This window comes from Oryctolagus cuniculus, chromosome 5 (assembly GCF_051225735.1).
Source record: "Oryctolagus cuniculus isolate XC-2025 breed Fujian yellow rabbit chromosome 5, ASM5122573v1, whole genome shotgun sequence".
In the NCBI taxonomy this organism is placed as follows: Eukaryota; Metazoa; Chordata; class Mammalia; order Lagomorpha; family Leporidae; genus Oryctolagus; species Oryctolagus cuniculus.
In genome coordinates, this window is record NC_142871.1 from 34,694,896 (window position 1) to 34,709,043 (window position 14,148).

The 14,148-nt window shown below is 43.5% G+C and overlaps 1 protein-coding gene across 1 annotated transcript in view; it reads left to right on the plus strand.

Moving 5' to 3' along the window:
- The first annotated feature begins 1,037 nt into the window (after window positions 1–1,037).
- The window catches only part of SLC2A12 (solute carrier family 2 member 12), a 60,144-nt gene continuing 47,033 nt past the window's right edge, over window positions 1,038–14,148 (plus strand). The window contains exon 1 of the mRNA XM_002714749.6: window positions 1,038–1,382. Coding sequence (XP_002714795.4) covers window positions 1,268–1,382 — 115 coding nt within the window. The 5' untranslated portion in view covers window positions 1,038–1,267. The remainder of the gene's footprint in view (window positions 1,383–14,148) is intronic.

Sequence of the window (14,148 nt, forward strand, 5' to 3'; positions counted from 1 at the left end):
GGTTAAGACAGAAAGCTGTATTTCATGGCATCTCCTTAAGGTTGCAAAGGGCTGAAAGTGGAGGAAGCCAAGAAAAATCAGAGAAGATGAGGGCGGGAAGTCAGAGTCCAGGAGGGTGGAGGACACTAAGCCTCCTGGCTTCATAATCTCAGCCCACTTCTGAGAAGTCACCGCGGGGGCCTGCTCACAAGCTTTTCCAAAAGAATCATTTGAGTTAATGCCCCTTACGCAATTCTTGGCACATAGTAAGTTCTGCATAAATTTTAGTTTTTACTCAGAATGATTTTCTAAGATGATAGTTACTTCTTTCTATAAAGTTTCTCAATAAATAGCATTTGCTAAGTACAGAACTAAAGGTACAGTACCACAACTCCCTAAGACTTTTTATATTACTACTTTCAAAAATCAGATAAACAAAAATGTTGCCCCTAATACCCTGATTTTTATTTCAGATTAGCGGGCCATCACACCTACCTACACCATGGGTCATTTAGTCTGGCCTCCTCCCCAGGCAGACATGCAGCATGACAGAAAACTAAGGATTAAGTCCTCTAGGAAAGACAATTATGCATTAAAAACTGAACTTCTTTGCTATGATCTTGGGACATGAAAAGTCTAAAGAATGCACGCATTCTGAGTGCGTATATTCCTGGTCCCAGGCCTTGATGCGTCTGACCAGCCGCAGAGAGGGATCAAAGGCATTTATTTATTTACCTAGAGGAAACCAGGTTGAGACAATAAAGATGTTTTATGCTTTGTGTAAGCTGGTTGGTGTCATGATCTCGGAAAATTGACAACATTTTTCTTTCCAGCGAGTCCTGGCATAAATTACTCCTCTTCTGCTAGCCGAGCAGATACCATCTGCACGCTCTCTTCTGTCTCTTTCCGAAGGTGCAGGAAAAACTACAAGAGCTACCCCCAGCTAAGGGCCGAACTCCAGCTGAGCCCGCAAATCCCGAGTCTTCTAACCACTCGCTCGCAACTCTGTCTGGAGAGGCACAAGCCGTCCTCGCAGCGACACGGCCCGCCCCCCGCCTGGGATTGGCTGCTTGGAATAGCAACAGCCTGTGTCACCGAACAGGGCAAAGCCTTCGGAAATAGAAACAAAGTTGGTCACAAATCACATTGGCTTTGCCCGAAGTTTTTTTTTTTTTTTTCCCCTTGGCTCTTCTTTAGCATGCTGCTATGGAGAAAGTGACCAGTCCTGTCAGACGCAGAAGTCGGAGAGGTTGGCCGGCAAGGGGGAGCCTGTGACTGCTACGTGACCATGGTACCTGTTGAAAACAACGAGGGCCCCAATCTGCTGAAACAGAAGGGCGGAGCGGCGGAGACGGACGCCAGCGCCCGGGCCCGCGGCCGCCGGCATCCTCCTTGCACTGGAGGTAAAGTGAGGAACGAGCCGTGCTTGTGTCTCCCTGGGCTGTGCGCGCGCGCGCGCGTATGTGGAGTGTGTGTGTGTGTGTGTGTGTGTGTGTACACGCGCGTGCGCATGTGAGCGCGCTGCCTGCGTGGAGAGAAGGGAACAAGGTCTGGTGGGCTGCCGAGGGACCCAGAGATGGAAGGCAGTGAAGAGCCAAGACTTACTGGGACTTTGCATACTAAGAAAATACCCACGCGTGGCAGGATGGGTCCCCTCGGTTGTGTTAACATCAATGTATAAATCTTTTTCATTTTGCAGAAATTGACCAGCAAGACAGTTTCATTTGTAAGCACACGCATAGGGACACACACACAGTTGCTGTCACAAGTGGACATTGCAACCACCGTTTCTAAATTCAGCATTTTGAGTAGGCTTCATCAAGTTATTAGTTATATAATCAATAAACATAACTTTTGTTTTAATTCCCAGCATGTTTGTAGTGAATGTGAGCATTACTTGGGCCTGCACGCCTGCTTCCCTTGTTCCTGCTTTCTTGGAACAGGCTTTGGAATTGAGGCTTCTTTCTTACTTTTTCCTTCTGGGGGTGGAATTTGGAAATTCATTCATTTCAGTTATCTCTGCTGACCCAAATGCTTGCCTTCACGTCCACGTTTACACTTCTCACAGACACACTGAACCCTTTATCTGCCTCTTCCTCCTCATTGAGTTTGTTCAGAAAGCAACAGAAACTAATTATAATGCAAAATGAAATCAAACACAAACACACATCTCCTGTTTTACTCAGCTCTGCCCTTGATCATAAATGACATCCCCAAGCTACATATTGGAATTCTATGACTAATCTCAAGCACTACATGATTTTTTTAAGAAAAGGCATTAGCCTTCCACCTTGGAATGGATCTATACAAGGAGACTTAAAAAACTCATGGAAAATCTTAAAAAAAAAAAAAAAAACTCATGGAAAAATAGAGCATAAAGATATTTATTTGGTGCAAAAAAACTTTTGACATCTGTGCTGAGTTTTTGCACAGAAGCATTTTCCACGAACTCTTTGAAAACACAGGAATTGGTGTTTGCATTGTAAGTTTGTCTGAGTTTGGGAGCAGAGCCACAACCCCTCCCATAGGTGGGCAGCCCCAGCTCTGGGATGGAGCTGCCTCAGTCTCCCCTGTTCTTCTCCTCTTGCTTTCCCACTTCTAGTCAAGAATGAGTAGCGGAGGTTCCCTTTCCTAAGGCCCAGTCCTCCCCGAGGTGAGCTGCCCCTGCCCCTAACAGATTGCTTGTTGCTGGCTCACCAGTTCCCTAAGAGCAAGCCAGGGAGACTTTTGGGGGGTGGAGGGTTTAAAGGGTAAAAGGGAACAGGTACAAAGTTCTCTTCTCCAAATTCCTGAGAAACTGAGCCACCGTGCAGTGCAGGTGCAGAGCAGGCAGCAGCGGTGACGTCACCCAAACAAGTGGAGTCGCTGATAAAGTCACAAAGAAGATGAAAAGCAACTGTTCAGGGGGAACCTTTGTAGTGACCATTAAAAATCATTACTTAGTTTTGATATGGCTTTGAAGGCTCTTAAGAGCTGATATTGTACAAGTTCATAATTATCATATTCATAATTATCCTTATGCTCGTAAAAGTCGGGTACATACCCAAAATTCAACTTAAAGTTCAATTGCTTGTATGCTGTGGTGATGATGTGGTAAATGAATAAATAACATACGTTAATTTCAAATTTAGGTGGACACTTATTATGTAGAAGAGGAAGTCTACATGTTTCCCTAAAATCTCAGCTAAACACAGCTTTGAGTTGTGCTCTATGTAGCTTACATTCAGATCAAGGCAAGCCTTTCCTTATCACTTTTGCAAATTTTCCTACCTTATCTGAAACCTCTCTTGGCACTCAAAAGCAATTATACACTATACACATATATGTACAAATACAACGTGCAGCATTGTTGCAAGATTTGGGCAAGTCACTTCACACTCCATTCATTAACATTAGGGTTGTGTTTTCTGAAGAGGTTGAGAGCTAATGACAAAATATTTATCAAATACTCCTTTTGGCTTATTTATATTTTAAACTTCTATACTTTGGTCCAGGAAATTCAGAGTATTTAAAATATGCTCAATAATTTTATTTCTGCATGTGAATGTAGCAAGGTTTCCTTCATTTCTATATGAAAAAAAAATCAAAGCACAAAGAGGAATGAGTTATGTAATCGAAGACAAGGTAATTAAGTCATGTGAGATACTGAAAAATGAAATCAAACCAAATAAAACCCTAACTCTGTAATTGGACCCCCTGAATGCTGTAATACACAATGAAAAATCTTGCCAGGTCTTCCTTGACCAAACTCTGCCACTGACAACAATGCTTTATTTCAATGACTAGAAGCTAATGAACTTAATTCATTTTTGAGAAGCCGTGACTCAGAGCGGACACATTTTTACTAAATTGTCCTGTGTCCATAAATATGTTCTAATCCACCTTACCAGGCAGGGTTGAGCTCAATTTGAAATCCTGATGCCCAGACACAGAAGATACAAATGATGTGAGAAATTAGACAGCTGGAGTGTCTCAGACAAGGAAAACTTCTGGGCAGAAGATGTGAGGTTGGCTCAAGTACATGCGGAGGCTAGTGCAGAACTGACTGTAGGAGGCCCAATGTTCTCTCCTCCAGCCTGGGTCCCAGGCTTCCCCTTAGGAGAGTTCCCCTAAGTCTCCTTTTACCCTCACCAGCTCTGCCTTCTCCTGTCCCATCTGCCCAGAAGGTGAGAAACGAAGAGCTATCGTTCTTGTACAAGTGCAGGTGCCCAGGACTGCAGAGAATGCACTGGGAGAGGGCACGGACAACTGGACTCACAGATGCAGCTGACAGAGCCATGGTCTTGCCTGAGGATGCCCGGGGGCAGTTTAAGAATTACCTACGTCCCTCAGGGAAGACCCTGAGGCGCTTCTTCGCCAAGCTCTGAGCTCCTTTTTACACCTGGAAGTTGAGCAGGTGCTCAGCAGGTCGGATGTTACCCAAAACAAGCAGGACGTCCTCCCAGGTTTAGCCCAAATGGAGCTCCTCTGCATTCAGTCAGGCCCAGCTTGGGCTTCCTTAGCAACCCCAGGGCCAGCAGTCTGCTGGGAAGCCTGACAGAGGAGCCTTCTGGGAAGACAAAGGCCAATCAGCCTGACCTGAAGAGAGAGGGGATCCTCACTCCAGGACACTCCCCCGGAATTTGTGGAAAGCCGGGCCTCTGCCATTTTTCCAGGCTTCCTGTATATTAAAAATTCAAATGTTTAAGAACTGTGACCAAAAAAATAGTGTGCTTTAAAAGACACGTGTATTTAATGAATTAACAGTAACAGCAACAACAAAATTTGCGTACATCTTCTGATATGCTCAGGGCAATGACAGGATTCAGAGACTGGTGGATTTAAGAAAGGCTGCCCTCTCTTTTGTTTGGTAAAGAGACCACATGTAAAGATAAGCATCTCCCTTTTCAGTCTAGTCGGCCTCGCTGTGTGATTGTACGTTTAACCTCACTTGGAAATCACAGCAAAAGTTTATGTCTGAGGCTCTGCATGGGTGTGAGGTGCAGGCCAATGGCGCCTCTGGGGCTCCCCGCGGAAGGAGGAACATGGCGGTTTCAGGGCGAACTGCGAGAGCAGGCTCCACAAGCAGACGGCACCACACCCAGAGAGGGCCCGAGTTGTCACTTGCCACGGACCCCCTCTCGGCAGCCGCCGCAGCGGCAGCAGAAGCACAGGCCGCGGCAGGGAGGAGGCTGGCCCCACAGCACGCAGCCAAGTGCTCCAGAGACCTGGGCGGGCTGGGACTAACCGGCTCACACCAGCATGCCTGAACTGGTTTTTGCAGCCAGTGTCCCCGTGTCGCGGTTGTTAAATCTTTTCAGCTTCACCCCAGTGTCTGCCAGATTGCCGGCAGCTCCTGAGGCCGGTGGGGTCCCAGGAGCAGGCCTGGTGGCAGCTGATTGATGGTTCTTCCTTGTGAGTAACTCTCAAAGGAGTACTTTTTAGTGACTAGATCTTACACTGGCTGGGGGAGAGAGAGAGAGCTCACAATGAAATGAATACACTCTAAGGCAGCCTAAGGAACCTCAAAGGCGTGTGTGTGGATTAAAGATGAATCAGCCAATTTTAAAATGCTCATTTTAATTGCCGTAGATGTGTGAGATTTTATTTTCATTCAAGAATAGTTCGTTCTGGGGTTAGCTTTTGGCCTAGCAGTTAAGGTGCCCATTAAGATGCCCGTGTCCCATATCAGAATACCCAGGTTTGATTCCCAGCTCCAGCCTCTGTTTCCAAGCATCCTGCTAAGGCACACCCTGGGACGTTGCAAGTAATTGTGTCCCTGTCACCCAGGTGAGAGGCCTGGATTGAGTTGGGAAGACTTTGGCCCCATCCCAATCCAGGCTGTAATCAGCACTGGGAAAGTGAACCAGCAGAAGAGAAGCGAATTCTCTCTGCCTTTCACATCAATACATTTTTGAAAAGATGGGTAGTTTTTAAACTATGGTTTCATAGGCAGCATTTTTTTTTTAATGAGAGGAGCCCAATTACTAGTTAGCTTCAGGATTAAAAAGGTTCTGAGAGCTCCGAACGGCCCTCCATTCATGAGCGATTGGCTTTAGCTCCTAGGAAATACAGCAGCTGTTTACCTAGACTGTGTGAGCAAGAACTGGTTTTATAAGATTACCACGTTAAGCAGAGTCGGAGTTCCCTAGTTCATATTTTTTTTTGTCATCATGAATTTCCCAGATGGGTGAATTACTGAACAAAATAGCATCAGGAAATCCACTTAAAAGACAACCAAGTTACGGTGGTGAGAAAGGGAAAGTTGGAATGGGCTCCTTCCCAAGGGGCTACTTGAGCAAACGCAAGTGCAAATGAAGGCCATTTCTCATCCTTTCTTTCCTCGAAAAGTATCTGATCTCAGTCAAAGTCACAGAAACTGACATCCCCCCCCCCCAAAAAAAAAACACTTCCCAGGTGAAACTGAGCAAATGTATTCAGAGTAAATTATATATTGTATGAGTTATTTTCTGCTCTATTTTGTTTGCGTTGTTGCCCACTGGTGTAATATTCCTTTCTACATCGTTTCACCCTCATTTTCTTTTTTTTTTTTTTTTAAGATTCAGTTATTTGTTTGAAAAGCAGAGTTATAGACAGAAAGAAGGAGACAGAGAGAGAGAGAGAGAGAGAGAGAGAGAGAGATCTTCCCTCTCCTAGCTCACTCCCCAAATGGCCACAACAGCCAGGACTAGGCTGGGCCAAAGCCAGGAGCCAGGAGCTTCCTCCGAGTCTCCCACATGGGTGCAGGGACCCAAGCACTTGGACCACCCTCTGCTGCTCTCCCAGGCCATTAACAAGGAGCTGGGTGGGAAGTGAAGCAGCCGGAACTTGAAATGGTGCCCATATAGGATGCCAGAGCTGGAGGCTGGGGCTATAACCTGCTACACCATAGCACCAGGCCCCACCCTTAGTTTCTACCTTTTCTGCTGGTTTCAGCTGTCTCTCAATATTATACTAATTCTATTCAATTTAAGTAAAAGTAAGAAGACTAAAGAAATCACATCATTTTAATTTTAGGGGCTGTCATTATTTTTGAACAATGATTTCACTTTATAAAATTCTGCCAAATATCAGAGAGAAAAATGCAGTCCTTTGTTTGACTTATAGGATTAGTTTTTTCCTTAAGTAAACCAGGTGTAAATGATCTATACACTATTCATTATGATTCCCTGGCAAGTAATCCCTTCTCTGACAACTCATGACTCAGCTCTGCCTGGCATCCCTGCGTTCTGGGGCTGTTAGCAATGCCCATGTTATTTTCTAGCAAATGTTTCCACACTTTATGGAAGTTGGAGCTGGGGCTATGTACCAAGCTCATTCAGAAACCTTCCCCAAATGACATGTCAGCTTCAGACATGCAAGACCTTTTAAGCACAGAGGGAAATTATTAGGGTCAATTTGTGTAGTGAGAGAGCATCCCCACGCTAATAAAGTGTTTCATTTCCATTGGGGAAACTAAATTGTAGAAACCACAAGATAGAAATCACAGGAAGAATTTTTTTATAATGCAAGCCGGATTATGAGGCAGTGGCAATTTTAAAAACAAAGGAATTCAAGAATTTGTAAAAAGGCATGACTGTTATGCTAGAAACAAGGTATCATTTTATTTCCTTTGCTATCCATAAGAAAGACTGTTTCGATGTTTTTCTATCATATTATGCGATTTTAACTTATAGATGCAGATTAAACAAATTTTTGTTTAATGATTGCTGTGGTCTAAGTGCTTCTGTTACTGTTGTCCTTTCTTTTCTTTACAACCAAGAAGGTGATATTCCCTTCCCTCCCCCACCCCACCCCGTTCACAGAGGGAAACTGAGGTCAAGAACAGTCAACGTCTGCCAAGTGCCTGCTATCATGCCCCGGGTGCTCTTCTATCTCATTTCTCCTCACAGCTTTATGAAGTAATAATATTATTATCTTTAATCTCATGAATGAGGACTCCCACGAACAGCAAGGTTAAAGTCTCGCTGCAGGTGGTAAAGTCTAGCTGATAGATTCGAGATCAGACCTCCACCAGCTTCCTCCTGGAGGGAATTAAGGCCACCTGGCACAGGTAGCACTGATTCCAGGTGGTAGCACAGGGATCTGAAACTCTGAATCCACAATCCAGCCCAGCCTTTTGCCTCTTGACTAATAAGACCAGCCAGCACTGATGTTTCTACTTCCTGATCAATCTGATTTGGAAATCTGGGTATAAGTTACACTCATTCAAAACTTGATTGCATTCTATTTTAGTTCCCTAATTTTCCATGTAATGTCTTTTTTCTATAAGATTATAAGTCTCTTTGATAAAACACATAAGCATATTCTTAGCAGAGCTCCAAGCTGACTGATGGTATCTAGAAAGTTCTGTGCAATTCATAATAGGTAGGAATGGTACATGGGTACTTCAAAAGGTTTGTGGAAAATGGAATTAAAAATAAGTTTATTTTGGTACAAGACATTTTTGAAACCTGTGTATTTTCTCATAAGACACATTTTCCATGAACTTTCCAAGACCCTTCATATTTGCAGTTTATACACATCAGGGGTCACATACATGCAGCACAAGTACCACCCTCTTATGCCCTCAAATCCAAAAGAAACCTAGGAAGCCTCTTACCACAGTGCTCACTGTGGCCACCGAGGCCGATTATGTTGACCATCCAGATAAGCCTTGTCCAGCAGCCTCTGTGCCCACAACAGTGCTGGTGCTTAGTGCGTGCCTAACACTTAAAGGAGAACCTGAATGAAGAACTGTTTGGTGAGCTGAACTAGAGCGCATTTTAATTCAGTGCATACTTACTGGCTGCCTACTGTGGGAAAGACACAGTACTGGATGCCTCATAGTAAGAAAGATGAGCAAGACATTATCCCTGCTTGCAGTTTTCCCCAATTCATCAGAAAGATGAGAATCTTAATGATTATAAGGCAATCTTTCAGCAAAGTTCAGTGCCTATTATGAATCAGATAAAATGCTAGGCCCTGGAGTTTCAAGGTAAACAAGAGGCATCAGTGCATTGCAGAAGCTTATTGCTGACTGGGCAGGAGACAAGGGGATTAGGACTACTTCAGTAGAGGTCGTGTCCCGACTGATAAAACTATTGTGCACAGAGGGATGCTCAGCTAGTTTTTGCAACCTTCTGGAAGACTGTTTGACTAAGATGGGTCAGGAGAGTAAAAGGGAGGCCAATGTGCTTACAGAGCGTTCTAAGCAGAGGAAATAGCTTGTGTACAAGTTTGGAGAAGACAGAGGGCATGTTCATAGAAGTCTAAAGATCCCATTGTGATGGGAGCACCGAGTGCAAAGCAAAATTCTCTGTCTCTCTGTTGCTCTGTCTGTCTGCATTTCAGATTTTAAGTTTCTTAAAACTTCTGTCAAATCCACCATAGAGAATGCTTTGGAAACCAAGTTTCTTAACATGGCTTCCTTGGCTTCTCTCTATGCCCAACCTACAACCTGACAACTCATCCTGACCTTTTTCTCCACTTCTATCTTTCAGCACTCTTTGCTGGTTTTATTGTTGTTAAGTGTCCTCTCTTTTTCCTTCATCAGAATTCTCCCTTTGAATGATGAAGTATCTCAACCCCCTCCCCCCAACTCAAGTCCACCTCTCCATTATCCACACACCTGTGAGCATCTCCTTTAACAGCCAGTGGCCATAGGGGTCTTTTTCTTTTTTTAAAATATTTATTTAATTTATTTGAAAGGCAGAGTTACAGAGAGAGGGAGAGACACACAGAGAGAGGTCTTCCATCTGTTGGTTCACTCCCCAAATGGTTGCAATGATCCGGGCTGGGAACCCGAAGCCAGGAACCAGAGCTTCCTCCAGGTCTCCCACGTTGAGTGCAGGGGACCAAGCACTTGGGTCATCCTCCGCTGTTTTCCCAGGCACATTAGCAGGGAGCTGGATCAGAAGCAGAGCAACTGGCCTAGATCTGTTGCCCATATGGGATGCCAGCGCTGCATCCCAGGGTCTTAGCCCACTGCGCCACTGCACTGGGTCTTAATTTTAGTAAATAAAATAATCTTCCAAAAGAATCTCCACCCACAGGCTTTCCAATATTATTTATATTTTTCCCACTTCATGCCCCTCATTAGAGAATTTTAAAATCTGTAGGAGTGATTCTGAGCTATGTTTGAGTATGCACACTCCATCTGTACTTTGCAGTTTTATACTTATTGATTAGAAAATAGAATGATAGAAAGTTACCATGTTTGCAGTAGCATGTGACATTAAAAGAATTTTTAATTCTTGAAATTTTGCAGAACAAGTAAATATTGCCATTTTTTTCTGACATTAAATAATCCCCCATGAGCTAAGAATCTTTGTGAAGGTTTTGGATTCTCAGAAATCCATAGCTTACCATTTCATGCATTGAGAATCTGTACTCCAGGAACATCAGAGTGTTCTCCATCAGAGACTGCTGGCTTGTTCTCCAGATTCACCCTCTTAACCGTTTGTTGAGTATCTCCATGAAAACTTGGAAAAACATGCAACATCACAATAGCAAGGAAAGCCAGAATATTTGTCAATAGAACATAATAATAAATAAAATGCAGATGTGAACTTATCCTATAAGATCAGATAGTCAAATGTTAGATTTCTACCCACTCACTCTGTGCAACCTTACTTTGGAGACCCAGAACTTTCACCATCCAGGGAAAGGGAAGATAACTACACACAGCCTTAGAATCTCTGTCTAGGTTGTTGGGGGGGGGGGGGTGAGGCCAGAAGTTTTTGCCCTATAGCCTAACTCTTTCCACCATTTTGTCATTTTTCCTTGTCTTTCTATACCTGTTCAGGGACTATAATTTCCAGGATTGCAACAACTCTGGGTTGAATAGGAAAGAAGGTAGCTCACTGCATTTTAGAAAACACAGCCATCGTTATGAAGAGACCAAGCCTAGAAGAGCCACTAGGCTGGTACATTCCACACGTTGTAGTTTGGCATTGCTGATTTTAATCAATTAATTAATATTAATATTAATATGTTTTTAAAACAAAATGTTTTTAAAAATTATTTTTCAATTCAATTTGTTTGAGAGACAGAGGGAGCACTCCCATCTGCTGATTCACCCCCTAAATGTCCACAACAGCCAGGGCTGGACCAGGCTGACACCGGAAGTCAAGAACTCAATCCAGGTCCCCAATATGGGTGGCAGGAACATAACTACTTGAACCACAACCTGCTGATTACCAGGATCTGTGGTAGCTGGAAGCTGGAATCAGGAGAGGATCTAGTACAAGAACCCCAGTCCTACAATATAGGATGCTAGTGTCCCAAGAGTTGATTTAACCACTGGGCCAAATGCCCATCCCAGATAGTGTTTTTGACAAGCAAAGAACTACAGACTTCTTTAAATAATTCAGAAAAGATAGATCTCATTCACAGTCAGGGAATCAAAAAGTAGAAACAGTCCAATGCAACTGCATCATACAAATAACTTCCAGACATTGGAAGTTTGGCTAGCAGTTGTGCACATCAATTGTGCCTCTAGTTCAAGACTAAGCTTCTTATTGCAACCAGATGACTGGAGCAGGTGTGTCAGATGTGGAACACGCAAATCATTTCAACTCTCTTTTGATTTTCTGTCCTTCCTATCTGGGTAACTGAAAGATACAGTACTTACTTCCCAGTGTGTCTGGCAGCCGGATTTGGCCAGCGATCCACTGGTTGTGGTCAATGAGACAGTAGGGTAAGTCTTCCAGAGTGCTTTTGGAAAGTTCTCTCCCTGACAAAAAGGGAGAAGCACAAGAGGTTAAGCTCTTTGCCTTGAGCTTTCTCCTAGCTTCTCCTGCCTTTGGATCTGATTGTGTGAGAACATTTTTCCGGGAGTGGTGGCATTCACCTTGCACATACGGTGAAAGCCAGTGTATAAAGGACAACGCTCGGAGGAGGAAAGGATACCAGTATGGGTGGAGTGTGAATTCTTGGAGTCACCAAGCCCAGTGAGAGCTTCTTGTTAATTAAACAATAAAAACCATTATGTGCTAAATCTGTTTTCCAGGTTGTTGGGTTCTACAGTCAAAAATATCGTAAGTGATTTGGGGGCTGAATAAAGGGGATGCAGCAAATGTTCTTACTGGCAAGTGCATTCACAAGCAAAGGAAAAGGGTGCAGTTTAGGATTTCTTCTTAGAGAAAACATAAATATATGTTCAAAAGCACCTGACTTAGGCTCTCAATATAATCTTTGAAAAACAGAGTATGAGAAAAGATCTAGGACATCTGGCGGTAACACCAAACTGAGGTGAAGATAAAACCAGCTGAGAAGTGAGATGCAAATAGACCTTAATAAGACATACAGAGTGGGGAGAATAAAACTGCATTGCAGAATTGTCAGAAGTCTGTGTTGGAGGGGTCAATGTGACAAGCTATTCAAGGGTGCTGACAAAAAAAGAAAAGAAGATAGAGGTGAAAAAGGAAATGAATATATATATATATAAATAACACAGATGTAATTATGATTAAATAAATAGGACAAAAATTACCAAAAATCTTGGAAGAATTTTGTTTTGTTTTGTTTTGTTTTTTAGCAGAAGAACTCAACAAGTAGCAGAAAATGCAGAAGAAGCAAGCACCCAGATCTATCCTGGGGAAAGTTTGGAGTTGAAGGAAGGATGAAAGAGAAGAAAAGAAAGAAAGAATGCAGGTCATATGTGAAACAGGCAGAAAGGGATCAGGAGCAACCTCTCCAGCCCATAGAACCGGGAGACTACTAGCTTCAGGAAACTGTCTATGACAGCACTGCTATTGTATCAAACCTGGGTTTGGAAAATTAAAAAAGAGAGCAAAGTTCCTCTTTTTTTTTTTCTCTTTTCTCAGAGAGGTCAAACATGGTAGGGATGGAGGGAGGATGTTTCTGTTGACCAACCTTTCATTGTGTGCTCTGGTGAGGGTTGAGAGGGGCAGGATGGTAGTTATAAAACTGGAAAACATCATACTTAGTGAAATAAACCAGTCACGAAAGGACAAATACCGTATGTCCTCCCTGATCTGTGATAACTAATAGAGCACCTAAGAAGTAATCTATAGAAGTGAAATTGACACTTTGAGATGCAATGACTTTGAACAGCCCTTGCCTCCACTGTTGAGGAACAGTTTTTTTTTTTTTCATACTATTTATTGAAATCTTTACATAGTATTGAGTTAATCTTATGTGTATACAGTTAATTGAAAATAGATCTAAGTAAAAAATAAAAATGGGAGTAAGAGAGGGAAGAGGAAGAAGGGTGCGAGTGTGGGTGGAAGGGCGGGTACAGTGGGAAGAATTACTATGCTCCTAAAGTTGTATTTATGAAACACATGAAGTCTGTATACCTTAAATAAAAGGTTTCAGTGAGAGGGGGTAAGGCAGGGATGTCTGGCTTGCAGACCATATAAGATCCATGTAATCATTTGATCTGGCTCTCCCAAGGCAACCACAGGTGGGACTCAAAATTCAATAAGTCTATAGTGCCTATTTTTTTAAGTTGGTATTTTGCATGACCCATGAATAATGATGAATAATGTTATAAATATTCGAATGGCCCTTGACAGAAAAAAGGTTCTCCACCCCTGATAGATAAAGGCTCGGTTCCAATATTTACCACTGCAACGTCACCATACATGGTTCAACACAGACAGGCAGCACTTGGGACCTTTGGCAGGCTGGAAGCACCACACCAACCACTCTGCATGGCTGACCCAGGGCACCTGCTTCCTGGGTCATTCTGTGGGCTCCACTGAGTACAGCCTATGACACACACACTCCTGTTCCCAAGGGGCCCCCAATCCAAGGCAGGAGACAGACATGACTAAATGTTGTAATCCAGGTGCCTAGGGCCATGAGTGCACAGGCAAGCAAGAGAAGAGAGATTAGTGGTAACCCAAGAAGTGCAGTCTGGAAAGATTTGGTGGGGAAAGGTTTGAACATGTGAGCTAGATCATCAAAGATGAGTCAGGGTTCCCGAGGCTGTGAGGAAGGAAAAGGACACTGAGGTGAGGGGGAGCAGCATGAAGAGAAGCACAAATCTAGAGAACAGGAAGGTATGGAAGTCTCTGGAAACATCAAGTGGTGCTGATGGCCCACAAAGCGAGTACCTGGAGACTGCTGTGGAGCCTGAAAACCTAGCTTACTGAAAGGGGTTGGGAAACACTGACTCTGAAGGAGTAGAGAACAGCTCCACACACGAGGCTGAAGGACAGTAAAGTGAAGATATCCACA